The 19388-nt window shown below is 44.9% G+C and overlaps 1 protein-coding gene across 2 annotated transcripts in view; it reads right to left on the reverse strand.

Annotated features, from left to right (window-relative positions):
* LOC115650617 (acyl-CoA 6-desaturase-like) overlaps positions 1-19388 on the reverse strand; it is a 41208-nt gene that overhangs the window by 5267 nt on the left and 16553 nt on the right. For both annotated transcript variants that reach the window (XM_030560832.1, XM_030560831.1), the window contains 7 exons: positions 17875-18000; positions 11255-11315; positions 10661-10737; positions 10370-10467; positions 5798-5894; positions 3568-3647; positions 2190-2315 (listed from right to left, as the gene is read on the reverse strand). In XM_030560832.1, coding sequence (XP_030416692.1) covers positions 2190-2315; positions 3568-3647; positions 5798-5894; positions 10370-10467; positions 10661-10737; positions 11255-11315; positions 17875-18000 — 665 coding nt within the window. The remainder of the gene's footprint in view (positions 1-2189; positions 2316-3567; positions 3648-5797; positions 5895-10369; positions 10468-10660; positions 10738-11254; positions 11316-17874; positions 18001-19388) is intronic.

Below are 19388 nucleotides of genomic sequence, written 5' to 3' on the forward strand. Positions count from 1 at the left end.
TATCTTGCTCCATACACAACTTGACTTAAAACACAATGGGCACAATCCTCAGGTAGCGTCCATCAGATTAACTCCACAGACTTCACGGGCATTACACTGATTTACACCCATTGAGCAGCTGACCCAAAAGAAAACAAATTGTAACTCCACACATTGGAACTATCCCTGCCTAACCTTGCAGAACAAGCTGCATACACGCAAGAATTCCCCTCTTTCCTCTGCATCACCCCCATACAGAATTCCCTTCCACAGCAGCTCTCTGAAGACAATCAGACATGGATAAAGTAACAGATTTGGGCTATTATGGATCAAATATTCCTCTCAATGAGATGAGGTGGCTCGAGATGCCATGTATGGCCTGGAAGTGATGCTGTGTGAATGTGGGGGAATTCCACAGAGAGGACTGTTGGTTCTTACTCTCCCAAACAAGGGCCACACACACTTTCTCACTGTATACAGGAGGTTGCTGCTGCCGCATTTGGCTGGGCTGACACTATGGGCCAGATTGTGATACTCTTACTGACACTGAATCGCAGTCCCTCACTCCACAGGTGGGCGCACTGACTTCAGCAGGGAGTGAAGCTACCTGAATCTGTCTCTCTCTGAGCGTGCAGAGGTTTCCACAGAGTGTTATGTACCCTGCCCTCTGTAGTAGGAGGACTTCATACTGTGAAAGTAGAATGAATTATATTGTAAAAATAAGAATGGATTAAAAAAATGTGTATGTACCTTTAAGCAGAAATAAGAAATGTTAAAATACAGATGCCAGGAAAAGAAACATTAGGCATAAACAAGAGTGTTAATGGCAAAACATTAACAGAGGATGGGTAATAGTTAGTAAGGAAATAAGATATGCATGCCTAGCCCAGGTAAACTTATCAGATTCTGCTTCCTTTGTTATCTTAAGTATTCGCCCTTTTATCTGTATAAATAAGATAGTTTGTGTCTTGCATGGTGCTCACATTAGCTGAGTGTTATTAGCAGAGCACTGTGCTAATAAAACAGAGTGGTCTGACAAACTGTGAGTCCTGAGTCTAACTTTGACAATACAAAGTGTCAGAAAGTAGCTCAATATGTTCTACAGCAGGAACTCCTTCTAGTTACAATTCAGACAACACCCATGTTTCATGGTTTCAGAGAATTTGTATGTTATAGCCATGTGGCCACTGACCTGAGAAACATCTGGCAGAATCCCCCTGTGCATCAGAGCAGTACTTGATGCATCTGAGGGCAAGGGGGGCGGGGAGGGAGGAAGAGCAAAGGTGGTTTACTGCCACTTTTCCATCCTTTTAAAGATTGCACTAACCTGTGACAGCTTAGATTGGTTCTTTAGAGGCTGTTATGGCAGCATGCTGTTTCCACATCCCCTCCCGCCCCCAACAGGCTCCCATTGGAGTAGGTGGTACAGAACCAGTGATGCTAACTCTTTGCCAGCTGAGGTTTCTGAAATGGTGGAGAAATCCTCAACTGCTTCTTTAGCACATAAATCGTGAGCATATGTGTGCTTTGAAGTGCCCTCTCTGCTGCTGGAGGGGCACAAACAGGACTCAGTGTGGCTCAAGATCTGGGCCTTTTGTCTTAATGTCCACCTATTTCCCCCATTCTGAGGATGTGCCATTTCTTTGGGAATATCAGCTGAGCAATAGGAAGGTGCTGTCTGCAATAGTCAGGTGAAAAATGGCTACTTTAGGCCTGTAGCTACTTGATTTAAAGGGCCAGCCACCTGAATAGCATGGTACGAAAGATGCTAAAAAGGGGTGAACATCTCTTGGGGGAATTCAGCGGTGACTTGGTAATCACCGAGCAAGACACTCCTGATTTCTCCTTGTTTGAGGGCCAGGATAGAAGGAGTCCGTGGGTTAGAGAGCTGGAACTTGCTGTTTTTGAGATAGCTTTGTCCTTTTCTTCTCTCTGACATTACGTCAACTGGGGATCTGGCTCAGAAATGGCTGTTACTCCGCTGAAGTCAATCATGTCATTTCCACAGTAAAAATCCAGATGCTTTTTAGTTTGGTGCAAAAACATTATCACTCCTACACCAAACATTTTACAGCTCTGATGCCACTGCTCTAGGCACAGGTACCTATGAAACAGAGCTTTATATATTAAAATAGACAAGAGATTACTGGAAGGCTGGCATTGGCACTACAGGCTTCATACACCCATGAGTAGTACTGAAGGCCTCTTACCCAACAATGTCTCTGAATGCCTTGCCGAGAGATTTCTCTTCGTAGTGGACGCCATACTTGGTGCACAATGACTTCACCAGTGGGGCAATCTTCCAGTAATTGTGTCGTGGCATCATGGGAAACAGGCTTGAATAAAGAAGTAGAGAGAGCCTGAGAAAAACCTAACAGACCCCTGGGAACAGACACTTCTTTCTGCTTCCTCTTAGGGCTATTTACTGCCTCCTTTTCTCCAAGCAAAACAGGCAGACAGAACAGTGCAAGAGGGAGAAATCCAAGCTTTGAAGTACTCCCTTTAAAGAAATGCTCTTGAAAATTGAATGTACTGATTCCCATTCCTGCTGTCATGCCCCAAAACAAAAAAGTACTTAGAAAGAATGAAAGATCAGGTTAGAAAACAGGGAGTGCTAGAAAAATAAGGAGTGAGGAAACCTCACTTGATCTACTGAGATTGCTGTCATAGAATATTAGGGTTGGACGTGATCTCAGGAGGTCATCTAGTCCAACCCCCTGCTCAAAGCAGGACCAATCCCCAACTAAATTATCCCAGCCAGGGCTTTGTCAAGCCGGACCTTAAAAACCTCTAAGTATGGAGATTCCACCATCTCCCTAAGGAACCCATTCCAGTGCTTCACCATCCTCCTAGTAAAATCATGTTTCCTAACATTCAACCTAGACCTCCCCTACTGCAACTTGAGTTGCATTCCCTTTGGAAAACAACTAATTGTCTATTGACAAGCTAAATTGTCTGGAAGTTCATAGACTAGACAAACAGATAAAGAATCTGTGGTCTCATTATCCTCTGCTGCTCTGTTGGGTTCTCTTTCATTCCCTAAGTCAATGTCCGGGTCCTTCAGTCTTACTCCATATGATCTCTCCTCTAATTTTTGTATTGTCATGGACAGCATTTTGCATAATTGATCTTATCTTTTGACATCTTTCCTGAACTAGGGTACCTAGAACTGCAAATAGTCCCATGCAGTTGCGCTAAAGCTACATAAATCAGATGCTGGGAAGAGGCAGAGGGAATTACTGAAGTAAGTAGACACACTCCAAACCAAATGAACTCAAGGACCTGATTTAATGGTCATTTTAATCAATGAGTCCTGAATTAGACTCTAAATTAAGATTGTGAGGGTGAAAGGGGAATTTGCTGGTGGCAACAGGTGAAAGATATTTGTGTTTAGTGGTGAAATGAGAGGATGACTGCAGTTGTTTCTTCTAATTTCATGCATGATGTTCCTGAGGTCCCTTTTCCTTCACTGCTTACTGCTGCCCCATAATGCTTGCACCCCTTCCTCAAGCCCTGCCTTGGCTGGCCAGGGTGGTGACTTGGTTGTGTCCATAAGATTTCTTACCATCCCCTTGGGCCCATACTCACTGGTGCTCGATTTGGAAGTTCAGGTGCCCGGTGAACCAGTCATTGAAAAAGGACTGCTCAATATTACAGGTAGCTGCCAGCTGCAAAGACAAGATGCCAAAGTGAATTTTAATGAAGCCTGGGCTTAGAACCAATTGGTGCAGGCTCTTCTTCTTGCATGCTGCAGAAGTCAGAGGAGGTACTTCAAACCAGACAGGCATGTGCATCTTACTGCACTACCAAGCTGTTGGATGAAATATTCTCTCATGCAGCTTCTCCTGCACAGGCTGTATTCCCTATACTCCTCTAGACCAATCCCATATGGCTGCTGCTGACCTACTGTATATTCCTCTGATGCACTCTAGGGCTTGAGACCAGGAAGACCACTTTGGTAACTGGCAAAGAGGCTAATGGTGCCAGGCCAATTAAACTACTAGGGTGTTCATAGTCTCAGCCTATCTTGGAAATGGCTCCTAGCTCCAAGGTGTGCAGCACATCACATTACAGGTTGTCCTGTGATCTTTCATGATAACAGGGCTGATATCAGGGTATTTCCACTCGTTTATATCCCTCTCTATTCTTCATAATAGTACCTCCCTATCTCCAATAGCAAGTTGCTCCTGAGACGTCCATCCCTTCTGAGCCAGAGGGAGATTGACAGAGAGGGCTGGAGGCACCAAAAGAAGAGTGACCAACTCCCCTACTCCTTAAGGAATAACCACATCCTCTTGCGTGGCTCCACTAGCCTAGGAAGGAGAGAAGACTGGAAGGCATCAAACCCAAGTATCTGTCACCAGCGAGGCTTGATCAGGGATTCTCTCAAGTTTCAGAAAGAGAACTGCATGTGTGAGGCAGCATAGGAGTTGCCATACTGCATCACCTTTATCTAGTTGGTATCCTGCCTTCAACACAGCCTATACCCAGTGCATCAGATCCAGGCAAAACAAGAGGCCATTGTACATCCAGTCAGCTGTGTAATACTATGACTTTGTGTAAGGTGGGGGATGGAAGGGAAGGAACAGGAAGATTACCTTCCCAGTTGCACACTGGTCATCAGCTGAACCTTGAAGCATGAGGTTTTAACAGGCTGGGACATTGCTTAGCTGGCATAGCTACCATTGGGATTCAGGAGCATACAATTACATAGTCTTTCTTAAAATTCTCTTACATTCTTTTCCTTGCTAAGCTGGTGCAGTGAATTCTGCATGGTGACTGCATGAGCAACAGGTGTTTCCAAAGAACTCAGCTTAAAACCACATCAGTGTCAGATTTGCTCTTTCTCCAAATCCAACAAAACAGGTAAGCATGTGCTTCACTTCATACACATGAGTAGTGGACTACAGTGGGACTATTTACATGCTTAAAGTTAAGCAAATACTTAAGTGTTTACTGGATCTGGACCTGAGAGAGATGGTGACTGCCAGACTTTGAAAGCTATCCCTTGAGGGCCTCAGTAGATAGTAGATACTATAACTTGATGTAGGAGAATCCACCTCCTACTCAACTCAGCTACACCTGCTTTCTACTGATGTTATTGGAACTATTTCTGATTTACACCAGTATAATGGAGAGGAAACGCAGCCCAAGTGAGAGCTGAATTAGTCTTAGAACACTGCAGGTAAGAGACATGGTATCTCCTCCTCCGGTTGTATATGTTTGGTGAGTCTGTGGAAGGCATTTTGAGACATTGCAGCTGCTACAACTGCTTTTCACATGATGTGTTCAGAATTCGCTATTCCTGAACAGTAAAAGTTAGACATTGGGCCAGATCTTCAGCTGGTCTTGTATATCTCCACTGAAGTCAAAGAAGTGAAACTGATTTACACCTGAGGATCTGGCCCATTAACTTCCATGGAGTTACTTCTGATTTACACACCTAGGTGCCAACACACTTATGAAGGAGGGTTATTGTGAAGCCCCTTGAACCTTGCACTTCTCCAGACCTGAATGAGGAACGCTTTAATTAGCCTGTCAAAATGTATCAATTTAGGGGTCAGATTCAGCACACAGATTTGGATTTCCACCTCCTCATAGTCAGCCTTACTCCCTATAGCAGAGTGTGTGTGTGTGTGAGCATGGGTAGGTGGGAGGGAAGGGTCCTAGACAGATACACCAGGCTATTATGTTGTAAAACTGCTAAACTGGGCTCAAACTAAACATTGGGGCCAGGTAGTCAATGATAATCCAGCTGTTCTCTGAAGGGCAAGTGAATTTCTAACCTATTATGGGACATTAATATCCCAGGCATTACCTGAGCGCTGAGCCAGTCTCTGTGCTTCTCACAGTCAATATCCATTGGAATATGGTTCATCTGTGTGACCCACACAAACCAGTGACTCTCCAGAAACCTTCAAAAGGAAGCATAACCATTCACAGTGCAGATCAGGATATAATCTGTGCAGTTTGCCATCCTGATACAGGGTAGTGCAGGTAAGGCCAACAGTGATAGCAAAGGGAGTGGGGAGAGGGGTGTACAGGCAGCAGCCATGTTGTACACAGAGGGGGCATAGGATACTAGGGGAGTATTTCCCAAGATGAGGGAGCAGGAAGCTTTCTGAATCTGGACAATGGAAGGAATCAGCTCTGCAGTAGGTTTTTCTTTCTCCATTGGGGGTCCATTTTAGGTCTAGGTGTTAACATGATTATTAGGATACCTTTCTGTATTAACCTTAGTGGCTATCTCTCTTGATCTCTCATTCTCACTGGGGGATTGCTCTTTCACACTACTTTGCCTTTACAAGCTTTGATTAATCCCTTACTTTGTGGAGTACTTGTAGCACCTTAGAGACTAACACATTTATTTGGACATAAGCTTTCATGGGCTAAAACCCACATCATCAGATGCATGCAGTGGAAAATATAGTAGGAAGATATATATACGCAGAGAACATGAAAAAATGGGTGTTGCCATACTAACTCTGAGGAGACTAATCAATTAAAGTGGGCTATTATCAGCAGGAGAAAACAAACTTTTGTAGTGATAATCAGGATGGCCCATTTCAAACAGTTGACAAGAAAGTATGAGGAACAGTAGGGGAAAAATTAGCAAGGGGAAAGTTTTTACTTTGTGTAATGACCCATCCACTCCCAGTCTTTATTCAAGCCTAATATCATGGAGTCTAATTTGCAAATTAATTCCAGTTCTGCATTAATTGGTTAGTCTCGTTAAAGCTGGTATGGCAACACCCATTTTTTCATGTTCTCTGAGTATATATATCTTCCTACTGTATTTTCCACTGCATGCACCTGATGAAGTGGGGTTTAGCCCACGAAAGCTTATGCCTAAATAAATTTGTAGGTCTCTAAGTTGCCACAAGTACTCCTCATTCTTTTTGCTGATACAGACTAACACAGCTGCCACTCTGAAACCCTTAGTTTGTGATACACAGGGATGGACCAACAGTATGGATAAAATAAGAACTGACCAAGAAACACTCACTCAGAATTAACTTTTCTGATCTGTTCAATTTCCTAGTGGACTCGTGTTCTCCTCACAACACCCTCCTCCCCAACCATTGTTAGGTTCTGGCTGACAGTTTTAGCAAAGGGATCAAGAATAGAATAGACCAGTGGTCACCAACCATAGAATCATAGAATCACAGAAGATTAGGGTTGGAAGAGACCTCAGGAGGTCATCTAGTCCAACTCCCTGCTCGAAGCAGGACCAACACAAACTAAATCATCCCAGCCAGGGCCTTAAAAACCTCTAAGGACAGAGATTCCACCACCTCCCTAGGTAACTCATTCCAGGGCTTCAGCACTCTCCTAGTGAAATCGTGTTTCCTAATATTCAACCTAGACCACCCCAATGCAACCTGAGACTATTGCTCCTTGTTCTGTTATCTGCCATCACTGAGAACAGCCAAGTTCCATCCTCCTTGGAACCCCCATTCAGGGAATTGAAGGCTGCTATCAAATCCCGCCTCACTCTTCTCTTCTGCAGACTAAACAAGTCCAGTTCCCTCAGCCTCTACTCGTAAGTCATGTGCCCCAGCCCCCTGATCATTTTCGTTGCCCTCCACTGGACTCTCTCCAATTTGTCCACATCCTTTCTGTGGTGGGGGGTCCAAAACTGGACATAATACTCCAGATGTGGCCTCACCAGTGCCGAATAGAGAGGAATAATCACTTCCCTCGATCTGTTGGCAATGCTCCTACTAATGCTGCCCAATATGCCATTAGCCTTCTTGGCAACAAGGGCATGCTACTGACTTATATCCAGCTTCTCATCCACTGAAATCCCCAGGTCCTTTTCCACAGAACTGCTGCTTAGCCAGTCAGTCCCTAGCCTGTAGCAGTGCATGGGATTCTTCCATCTCAAGTCCTAAACCACTCGATTGCAATCGACTGGTTGATCCTGGAGCCTCTGCCAGTCTATCGTGATCTCCAGTTGCTAAAAGTCCAGCGGTACAGCAGGGCTAAGGCAGGCTCCCTGCCTGCCCTGACCCTGCACCACTCCCAGAAGTGGCCAGCACACTCCTGGCCTGTGGCCCCTGGAGGTGTGGGTGAGCAGGGGTTTCCACACGCTGCTCCTCTGTGCAAGCACTGCCCCAGGAGCTCCCACTGGCCGGGAACAGGGAACTGATGCCAATGGGAGCTGCAGGGGTGGTGCTTGCAGGAAGGGGCAGTGTGTGGAGCCATGTGCCCCACCTGGGGCTGCTGGGGCACGCTGGCTGCTTCCGGGAGCAGTATGGGGCTGGGGCAGGCAAGGAGCCTGCCTTAGCCTGGCTGCACTGCTGCCCAGAGCCATCTGAGGTAAGTGCTGCCTGGTGGGTGCCCTCCCCTCGACTCCCTCCTGGACCCAGCACCCCATAACCCCTCTTGCACCCTCAAACCTTTTCCTGCACTCCAACCCCCTGCTCCAGCCCTGAACCCCCTCCCAGAGCCAGCATCCTGTACCCTGTCCTGCACCCCAACACTCTGCCCCAGCTCAGTGCCCCCTCCTGCATCCAAAATCCCTCCCAGAACACCCACCCCACACCCCCTCCTGCTCCCCAGCCACCTGCCCCAGCCCGGTGAAAGTGAGTGAAGGTAGGGGAGAGCGAGCAACGGAGAGAGGTGGGATGCAGTGAGCGGGCTGGGGCTTCAGGATAGGGGCAGGGTAGATCCTGGATTGCACTTAAATTCAAAAAGTGATCTTGTGTGTAAAAAGGTTGCAGACCGCTGGAATAGACCATGGAAACTGAACTCTCTTTTTATGCCTATTCTCTAGGCCAAGGTTGAGAGGGACTTTGGCAGGACTGTCCTTGTTCTGAACTTTGAACTACTTCTTTGAAGAAACAGAGGACTTCAGTCTCCAGACTCGTCCAGCCTAGCCAGCACCTTTCACCAACAATAATTTTCACACAAAAATTAAAGAGAGTGGTGCACATGAAGAAGGATCTGAGAATTTTTCTAAGGTCTTGATGTTGGCCTAGAGGAATTTTTATACACCATATTTGTTTCAAACTGAAGGATAATATGGGCCAAATAGCTTAATCAGAACAATCTGAACTTGCTGTCTTCCTGCTGATTAGAAGTGCCTGGGCTCACATCAAAAGTAAATGCTTTTATCTGAGCTTGCAACTGCAACTTAAGTAGAAGTGGTAACTCAGTATAAGAATTCTGGCTTCTCTGACCAATGAGAGAGCAGCTAGGGAGAGATTTCATAACTGATTAGAATGCTGGTCTGCTCTATAAAACTCCTTGAGCTCCTTCCTGATTGTCTTAAATTTAAATAAGCAATTTTAAGGAAGCTTGGTGATGCTTCATTAACCACATTACTGGGAGAAAAGCTGGTACTGTTGCATTTGTGATCCAACTGAAACAAAGTAGTACTGGAAATTTAGCTACAGCGTCTGCCACTGTGAGATTTTCAACTGGATTTGACACAAAAGGGGCTGGCTAAACTTTAAACATATGGATGCTTATCATGACTTAATGAAACCTTCTGAAGTTCAAGCTTCTATAAAGGCCTGATCCAAAGCCCATTGATATCAATGGGAATTTTTCCTAACTAATGATCAGAGCCATTAAAATAACATAGGCGGTAAAATTCCGATTCTACAATTTAAAGATTTTTACACAGTTTTGCAAAAATTCTTTTAAAACATTATTTTTCTGAGGACCCTAACAATGGAACTAAATTCAGGCCAGCCTTGGGGCATGAGCTAGCAGTCACAGTCACTGCTTCCAGAATGGAGTTGTCAATACAATCCTGTAGTCTGGAACATCAGCCCAGTCAGTCATAGCACTATCTCTGTACTAGAGTGTAAAACGAAGGCTCTGTGAGTGCCTGGGCCAGGGACCATCCAGCAAAGCATGCTACATGCAGGGGATCCAAGTGGGGGACAGCATTTGACTTCTTGCTCCCTGAGCGGGCAGGAGCAGGGCATAATGTGGAGGCAGCACATTCAGTCCCTAGAGAAGGGAGCTTTCCCTTCCTTCCTGAGTTACTTTCTAGCTCACTTGGGAGTGGCTCTGGAAGGAACCACATCCAAAATTCCTCAGGTGACTTAGACCCACTGTGGGAGCTCTACATGGGTGGGGATGAGTGAGGAAGGAAGGAGGGAATGCAGATTCCCATCTGCACCTGCCGTCACCTCCACTAGGGATTTCCTGATGATGAGAGAGACTAAATACCAAAATCAAATCTTCTGGCAGAGATTGAGGCAAGAGAAGCTAGTCAAGGCAGTGTGATGTAGCACAGATTGGAGCAGATGAGGGGAGAGAATCTTGATTAATGCGGAGAACGGCATGGCATAGATGAGTTAGCTTGACATCGCTCTTCACGTGGGATGGGTGGGGCCCATGTCTGGAGGGAGGGAAGAACAGTGTCTCCTACCTGACAAAGGTGAGGAGAAACAGAGATCCCAGAACTCCATAGAAAGGGATGTACATAATGAAATAGCGCATGTAATAACTGAAGGCCCAGGCCAGGTCCTAGGGAAAGAAAGAAGAGATAATTCATTACAGACAACGTACCCTCCCCTCACCCTCACCAATACCCCTCCTTAAGCCAGCTCTCTTTACAGAGTGGACAGAAGCCTCTTCTCTCATTCCCCAGATAAGGTTCTCTCCACCATCCACGTGGGACACGGTTTGACACACAGAGCAGAGACAACTTTGCACTCACCGCCCAGAACCTGCGTCTGATCATGGTCATGATGATTTGTATTTGGAAGTACACGGGGATGAGGAAAGGTGGGAAAACTGAAAGGCAAACAAAAGACAGCAGATGAGGGAGACAGGTGTGTAACATGTGGTGAACAAACATGCTGGGGGCCTGAAAGAAGAGTTGAGGCAAGAGCTTGTGAAGGGGAAACCAGATCTCTGCTACTATTTCTCAGCAAAGAGAGGAGGCATTTCCTCCATGTCCTGCTCACCTTGTGGTATGGAAGATTCTAGACCAACAATGAGCAAGCCCAGGACTTCTGCTGACATGTTCATCTACTAGGGGCTGCCTCCTAGACTTAGTCACTTGTCTCACTTTATTTAGCTTCTATGGTGTTGGTAAGGATCCATGGATCTCAATGATGATGTCATGGAGGAACTGAGGTGCCTGTGTCTATTGCAATTAAGCTGTGAAAGGGATAGCAGGCCCTGGATAGGGAGGGATTAGTTAGGAAGTGAAGAATAGCTCTGCTGAGGAAAAAGGGAGCTGCAAGGTAAAGATGCATCTCCTCTATCTCTCCATATAAGGAAGTGAAGGGGGCAAGGGCATACTCACCTAGGAAGAAGTACTCATGCTGATGGTGGTAAGGTAGGTATTTCAGCTTCTTCTTACCATACTGGAGGGGGAGACAAATGACAGAAAACTGTCTTAGCTCATTACACCCATGGATATGAGAAAACTCTCCACGGGCGGACACTCTCAATGACACCTCTTTACATTTGGTTAACTCTCTTTAGTCAGAGCTGAAGATTTATGGCCTAATCCTACCCTAATGAAGGCAATGAGGGTTTTGCCATTGCTTTACATGGAGCAGGCGCAAGCCCTTAGAAAGCTGTCTCAGCATACAGTACTTCCTTCTCCAAGGCTATGTCTAGAGTAGGAAAATAGGTCATGTGTTGAGACGCGTTAACTGATTGTTGTCAGGGTTGATCTTGCCCTGCTAATACATGTTTAATCATGACTTCCCTATCTACACTAACTGCAAGCTCCCATTTAAAATCATCTATCTTGAGTACTTTTTTGGCCACTATTACCAAAGTACCTGAGCACCTCTCAATCTTTCATGTACCATGAGGTAGGGAAATGCTGTTATCCTGCTGTTACAGAGGGGGAACTGAGGGCGAGAGACTGAGGCCCAGAGTTTTAAAGGTGTTGCTCCACTCGGGGCTTGTCTACACAATAGCCAGGATCGATGCTGTGGTGATCAATCCACCGGGGGTCAATTTAGCGGATCTAGTGAAGACCCGCTAAATTGACTGCTGATAGCTTGGATGTTGACTCCAGTACTCCACCAGATTGAGAAGAGGAAGAGGAGTCAACGGTAGAGTGTCTCCCATTGACACAGCCTAGTGTGGACCCCACGGTAAGCAGATCTAAGCTATGTCAATTTGAATTACGCTATTCACATAACTCAAATTGCATAGCTTAGATCGACTTTTCCCTTTAGGCCTCAATTTTTCAATGCCTAACTGACTTAGGAGCCTACATTTTGTTTTCAAAAGTGACATAGGCACTTAGGAGCCTGAGTCTCATTGAAAAGCAAGTTGTCTAAAAATGGATGGGTTCTGGCTTCAAGTTTTCATGAAAGAAATGGACAATTGTGGCCACATTGAAAAGGTACTGTGACATTTTTAGTTAAAGGCCACGTTTCATCAAATTAAATATTTTGAGGAAAAAATATCAACCAGCTAAAATAAACATGCATGAGTGTCATAACCGTCCTTCAGGCAAGAGGAGGGCAGATCTAATGGGTAAGGCACTGGAGAGGGACTCAGAAGATCTGAGGCTAATTCTCAGCTCTACACAGCTTTCCTGGGTGATTTGATCCAGTCATTTAATTTCCTTATCTGATTCAGTTCCTCATCTGAAAAACAGAGATGATAATTCTTCCTTTCTCCCCCTCATCCCCTTTGTCTGTCTTATCTATTTGGGTTGTATACACCTCAGGGTAGGGACAGGGCCTAGCACAGGGGTTCTCAAACTAGGGGTTGGGACCCCTCAGGGGGTCGTGAGGTTATTACATGAGGGGTCACGAGCTGTCAAGCTCCACCCCAAACCCTGCTTTGCCTCCAGCATTTATAATAGTGTTAAATATATTAAAAAGTGTTTTTAATTTATAAGGGGGGGGTCACACTCAGAGACTTGCTATGTGAAAGGGGTCACCAGTAAAAAAGTTTGAGAGCCACTGGCCTAGCACAATGGGGGGGCTGATTTCAGTCTCTGCCTCTAGGCCCTGGTATTATATCAATGAGAGGCCAGGGTGCAGTAATTTGCAACTAAAGTACTTTATCGTACACCTACACAGCAAAAAAATCCAGCGGCAGAGAGGCCCAGAGCTCAGTTAACTGACTTGGACTTGAGCAGCTTGTGCTTTGGGGCTAAATATAGCAGTGTAAATCTCTGGACTTCGGCTGAAGCCAAGACTCAGGTGTGATGGTGTGCCCCCTAAGGCTTTATCGAAATATGCTTATGAATGTATATATGACATAACTGGAATACGTTTTATGCTACATATGCCATGTAACAAATCTCTGCAAAGGTTATGATCAACTGAATCTATTCCTCCTATTTGTGTGCATGTATCATTTTTCTATTCGAAGTTATGAATGTTGGCTGTATACTTGCTGGATTTTTAAGTAGCCATAGTAAAGATTTTGGTCAGCTTCTTGAGAAAGGAATGTGCAAATTAAGTTCCCAATCAAAAAACACTTAACGAACAATGGATCTTGGAATGCTCCAATCCACATAAGAAGTCTACTTGATGACATTCAAGGTAGCACGTGAACCATGGCTGCTACTTGTAAGTTCTGAGTCATGCATGGACATGTGACTTGCCCATGTGACTCCAAAACTCCATCTTGTAGCCGGAATTCTACACAGAGTGAGGAGGGAGTCTCCACCCACAAGAGAAAGTCTATTTAAACCCCCTGAGAGACCCTGCCATTTGGACTTCAGCTGGCTCAAGGGATAGCCTCTCCACCCCCCAAGGATACCTGAAAGAAACTGGAAGAAAGGACTGTAACTACAGGGGGTGTAAGTGATTGCTGGACCCAGACTAGAAGGAGACTAGTTTGTAAAAGGAAGGTTCTGGAACAGCTCTGAGGGTGAGGTTTTATCCGTATTCAGTTTTCTTACTGTATTAGGCATAGGTTTGCATGTTTTATTTTGTTTGGTAATTTATTTTGTTCTGTCTGCTATTACTTGGAACCACTTAAATCCTACTTTCTGTATTTAATAAAATCACTTTTTACTTATTAATTAACCCAGGGTATGTATTAATACCTGTGGGCGGGTGTGGGGGGGGCAAACAGCTATGCATCTCTCTCTATCAGTGTTATAGAGGGCGAACAATTTATAAGTTTACCCTGTATAAGTTTTAATAGCATAAAATGGATTTATTTGGAGTTTGGAACCCATTGGGAGTTGGGCATCTGAGTGTTAAAGACAGGTACACTTCTTAAGCTGCTTTCAATTAAGCCTACAGCTGTTAGGGGACGTGGGTTCAGACCCGGGTCTGTGTTTGTAGCAGGCTAGCGGGTCTGACTCAGACCAGGCAGGGCCCTGAAGTCTCAAGCTGCCAAGGTGGGAAAGCAGGGGCAGAAGCAGTCTTGGCAAATCAGTTGGCAGCCCCAAGGGGTTTTCTGTGATCCAACCTGTCACACCAGGTCTCAGAGCCTGGGCTCCAGCCTGAGTCCAAGGCTCTAGCTGAGCTTGAACATCTACCCTGCTATTCTTAGCCCTACAATGTGAGCCCTATGTGGCTGAGTAGTTAATGCAAGCTCTGAGACTCGCTGCTGCAAGAGTATTATTTTTTGTTGTTGCTGTATCAATGTTCTCTAAGATACAATTCAATCCATTAAAACTGCACCTCTGCAATGTTAAGTTTGAGATTTAAGTATACCGACAATCAGAAATTCATAATTAGTCTCCCCACAGCATCTGTAACTCAGCCAAACTGTGCAGAAGTAACAGCTTTTAATATTGTTCGCAGTACTGGCTGATAAGGCTTTTAGTACTTATAATGTATCACGCTACAGGTCTGCAGCAATCAGAGGATAAAGTTTCTTAGCAACATCAGTAGTTATGGTAGTCAAGATCAATTACAATAATAGTCATAAAAAGAGTGGGCATGCACAAGTGAGTGAGGAATCAGATCAGTGGCTGTTTGGTAGTCTCCAGTATGTAAACTAAATCTAGGGTTTTTCTAGTTTCCAGAGGACAGGTGACCCTGTCACAAAGTACTGTCACCAATTGTTAGTGATGGTAGGTGGCAGTGGCAGCAGAGAGGCCAAAGATTGACTAGGCTATATAGTCTGAAAAGCCCTCTCCCCTCTGAGCGATTCCTCCCATCTGGGTTAAGGCATAAGAATTGCCAAACTGGGTCAGACCCATGGTCCATCTAGCCTAGTATCCTGTCTTCCGATAGTGGCCGATGACATACTCTTCAGAGGGAATGAACAGAACAGGGCAATCACTGAGTGATCCATCCCCTGTCATCCACTTCCAGCATCTGGCAGTCAGAGGCTTAGGGATATCCACAGCATGGGATTGTGTTCCTGACCACCTTAGCTAATCGCCATTGATGGACCTATACTCTATGAACTTATCTAATTCTTCTTTGAACCCAGTTATAGTTCTGACCTTCACAAATTCCCCTGGCAATGAGTTCCACAGGTTGACTGTGCATTGTGCAAAGAAATACTTCTTCACACAAGGATGGGGCAGTGTTGGGAAACTTGGACTGCTGCTGACTTTTCTGTGGATAGGGGAGAGTTTCCTGTGCTATCAATCCAACACTCATTGCCAGTTGTCTGGGGTTCTCAGCTCAATGTCACCATCCGGGGTTCCCTTGCTTTAAACCTTTGATCTGCATGTTCATTCCCGTTTCCTTCTTTTGTTGTCAACTGATTACTTGGGACTTCTGGCCTCTCCTTCATCTGAGGGGGTGTTCCTTTAGTTCCTGGTGGTCTCCACTCACCACCCCAGACTTGGAAATAGTCCCTGTCACTGGTTGTCTAGGGTGGCCTGGACAGTGTTCCCACACTTGTGTTCTTCTCTTACTTGTTTATCTTGCTATTTCTCCCCACTCCCTTGTTCACTTCCATCTTGACTGACCCCTCTTCTATTTTGTCTCCTTCCCTCTGATTGAGGGGCATCTTCCAGGGACCTGTTCCATGTCTTCATCCGAGTTCAAACAGGCTAACACTTTTCACTGGTAATACATTCACATGGCCTGTGGAGCACTGGTGATTTCAGGAATTACAGATTTATGAGAAGGGAATTAAGTGTGGTCCAAGTTCTGCAAGGCTGCATTAGGGTAAGGTTTCAATATACAAGAGTGCAAGCACATCCAAGCACTGATATAGCGCTCGTACTTCATATATTCATCTTGGAAGACAGAACCAATTCCTTCATTGCTATAAGCACCCACATTCTGCTCAGCTATTTGTGCAGCGATGGGCCCATGATCCTCAAAACCTAACTATCAGGGGCCAGCTCTTCAAACGGTGTAAATCGGCAAACTCCATTGACATCAATGGAGTGGCACTAATTTACACCAATTGAAGATCTGACTCCTGATATCTAGCTACCATAGTGTAATGGTTGGTTAGTGGTTTGTTATGATCCACTCATTTCAGTGACATATGGTTAGACCTTTCTGTCTTCATAGAACACTCTCAGTACCTGTGCAGATAACTCATCTTTTAGGCAGCCTCTCTATCATGTATCTGGAATTAGCTTCTTTGTGGCCTAAAAGTGGGTTGCGGTGGCATGAGTGTGCACCAGTATTTTCTTTTATGTCTTCCTATATTCCATTTGTTACAAATGCCGTTGCCGTGGTGTTTCAGATCCATGCGTTGGCTTTCTAAGCTTTTTTTGCTGCATGTCTTTATGCTGATACATCATATACCACTATCTATCTTTATAATACCCTTTGTACAATACAGACAATAAATATTATGGCCCCAGAGAATTGGATTTAATTGCATTACCTTGATACAGTTACTGTGTGCAGTGTCACTGACTCATAGTTGCCTTGGGAACCATGGCTCTGAACCTGAGCTGTTGTAAATCAATATAGCCCCATTGACTTCATCGATTTACATAGTCCAGTATCTGGCCCAAGGACACCACCCATGCTTGAATTGCCCCAGGAAGGAATTACATCTCAGGGAGCTGCAATTCCCTCCGTGTTCGCCGCTTGCTTCAGGGGTATAATATACCAGCAGTAAATTACCATTCACCCTGCTATGCTGGCTCAGCTCTGCTGGGTGGTGGATTGGGAAATGCAGCCAAAGCTTCACTTATTCCCTGCCCCACCCCCACTTGCTCCAGTGGGGAAGTAAGTAAGCAAGCATGCAGCACCTTTTACCCCTTCATGACCAGATCCAAAGCCAGGACTGCCCATACAGGGCACACATGGGGGATTCCTCTCCCCTATGCCCCTATAAGGGCATGAAGTACAACCAAGCCTTTGGTGTTTGACACATCAGCACTACAATTGCGTTAATGTAGGTCTCTCCCCCCCACCGACCCATAGAGTTTCCTCGTGTTTTTCCCCAAGCAGAAGACACAAGAGGAAACCATTATTCTGATGTTACCATGCAATCTGCTCTAAACAGAATTTGCCAAGGCTCCAATGAAGTGAGGACTCCTGTTTGTACACAAATATCGTAAGGCATTTATTTCAATATTAGATCAACTTTTTAAAGGAATTTGCTTTGACTACTCACAAGAGGTACCTGTCCTCACAGAAGAAATAAACCAATGACAAGTTGGAAATTACAGAAGGAAACCCTGTTTGGGTTAAGTCAGCAAAGGAGTATTCTGCACCATTTTTTCCACACTTGGATATCTCAGAACAATGGGATGAAAATTTCCCTATTTCTGCATTCTCTTCATTCTCATTCTCTAGCTCTCAAGCCACCTAAAAATATGATCACCTTTGGGCTGAAAACAGACATGAGAAATTATATCAGCCACCGAACTTTCTGGCCGTCACATCTTCTCAAATTTTGACCCAAACTCCTACCAGAAAATATAGATGCAGGGAACATTTCCTCAAAGATGAAGTCTTAACAGCCGAGGTCTGGTCCTCCAGACACTGATTAACCTCTGACCTCACAGAAAAAGTTCTCTAAAGCTCACCAGCAGACACTACTTCCTTGTCTTACCTCAACGGGCTGAGAATCTCCCAGGACAAAAATATGCAGCATGTTCACATCTGGGTCCTTCTTGAAGATGTTGGGCTTGGCATGATGTTGGAAGTGACGATGATTCCACCAGTTTGCTGAGGCACCCTGGGAAGAGGGAGGAAATGCTTAGCAAATGGGGAGGCATGGTTCTGACTAATCCCCCCCACTGTGATATTCATTCGCTTGTATAATCTAAATCGCCCATGACATATAGTTTATGTCAAAACTCTTAGCTATCTTTGAAATTGTTGTAAGAGTGAAGGGGCTAAATCCTCTGCTCTGATAGGCTGATTGGTACCAGCTGAGGATCTGGATCTGTCTGGATTAGTAAATCGTTTTTAAAAAATGCCACTCACTTTGAGAAAAAAGAAGTTAGCCTTGCTTACACGTAACTCTTAATATTTATATGCTGCAAAGTCAGGCAGACAAACATCCCACCAGCAGGGGAAACACAAGATAAACAGAATCCTTTACCCAGAGCTCTGTTGTCATCGGTGTCATCACCCATTTCACTGATGATGTCAAAAATGACGTAAGCAGGCAAAGCCATGTTGGCTTATGCAATGGAAGAAAGAATGTGAAAAGAATCCCTCTTTGCCCAATGGAAAAAAGACAAAACTGGCTAGGAAATAAATATTATTTCAGTATCTAAGAAGGTTTTAATGGAGAGTATTAAAAAAAAGAGGACTGAACAGTGTTCTGTAAGGGTCCTATATCCTCATTTTCCTCTGTCACTTGTGAAACACAGTGCCAAGCTATACCACTGCCAAGGATGCTCAGGCAGAAGGCCAGCAAAGCACTTGCCTTGTGACTGGTGATAAGTTTTGTGGGCAGCTGGCTGCTTCCAAGAATTCAGAGAGCCTCCATCTCACAAAGCGGCCTTTAGTTCAGTCACGTTAATGAGCATTCGGAGGTTACTTGCCCCTGCTTACATATGTTGGAAACCGGTTGTCCGAGGACTGGGCAATCTGAGAGCTCTGGTTGCTATGAATAACGGGGCATTGTTGGGAAGTTGGCAGTGAGGGACTAGCCAACCCCAACGTGGGAGCCCTCATTTTTAGATTGCTGCAATAAATTGCTTTGTGGTTTCTGGTGTTCCCTGTTCAGGACCTGCAAGTGATCATCTATAAAGTGAAGAAGAAGGAACACAGAGAACTGTGAGATGGGCAAAGGTCCAAGAGTGCCCCTCCTCTCCTCCCCTTCAGAAGGAAAGGAGCTGTATCATGTAGGCTATGCTCATCTAATCCTAAAAGATTATCCCCTGTTCAGTACTCTAGAGGAAGGGAAATCCTGCCTCTTCACCCCAGATCCCTTCTGATTTCTCTCTCTCTGAGATATCATCTCTCTGCTCTGATATTTTGCCTGCCTCCTGCCATGTTTTTTTCTATACTGTCAAATATGCCCCGAAGAAGAAAATTCATCTAGATCCTAAATCAATTTGCTTAACCTTGTCTATGCAAACAAGACTCTCCATATTTAATCCCTTTGTATAT

Source organism: Gopherus evgoodei, chromosome 4 (genome assembly GCF_007399415.2).
Source record: "Gopherus evgoodei ecotype Sinaloan lineage chromosome 4, rGopEvg1_v1.p, whole genome shotgun sequence".
Taxonomy (NCBI): Eukaryota; Metazoa; Chordata; order Testudines; family Testudinidae; genus Gopherus; species Gopherus evgoodei.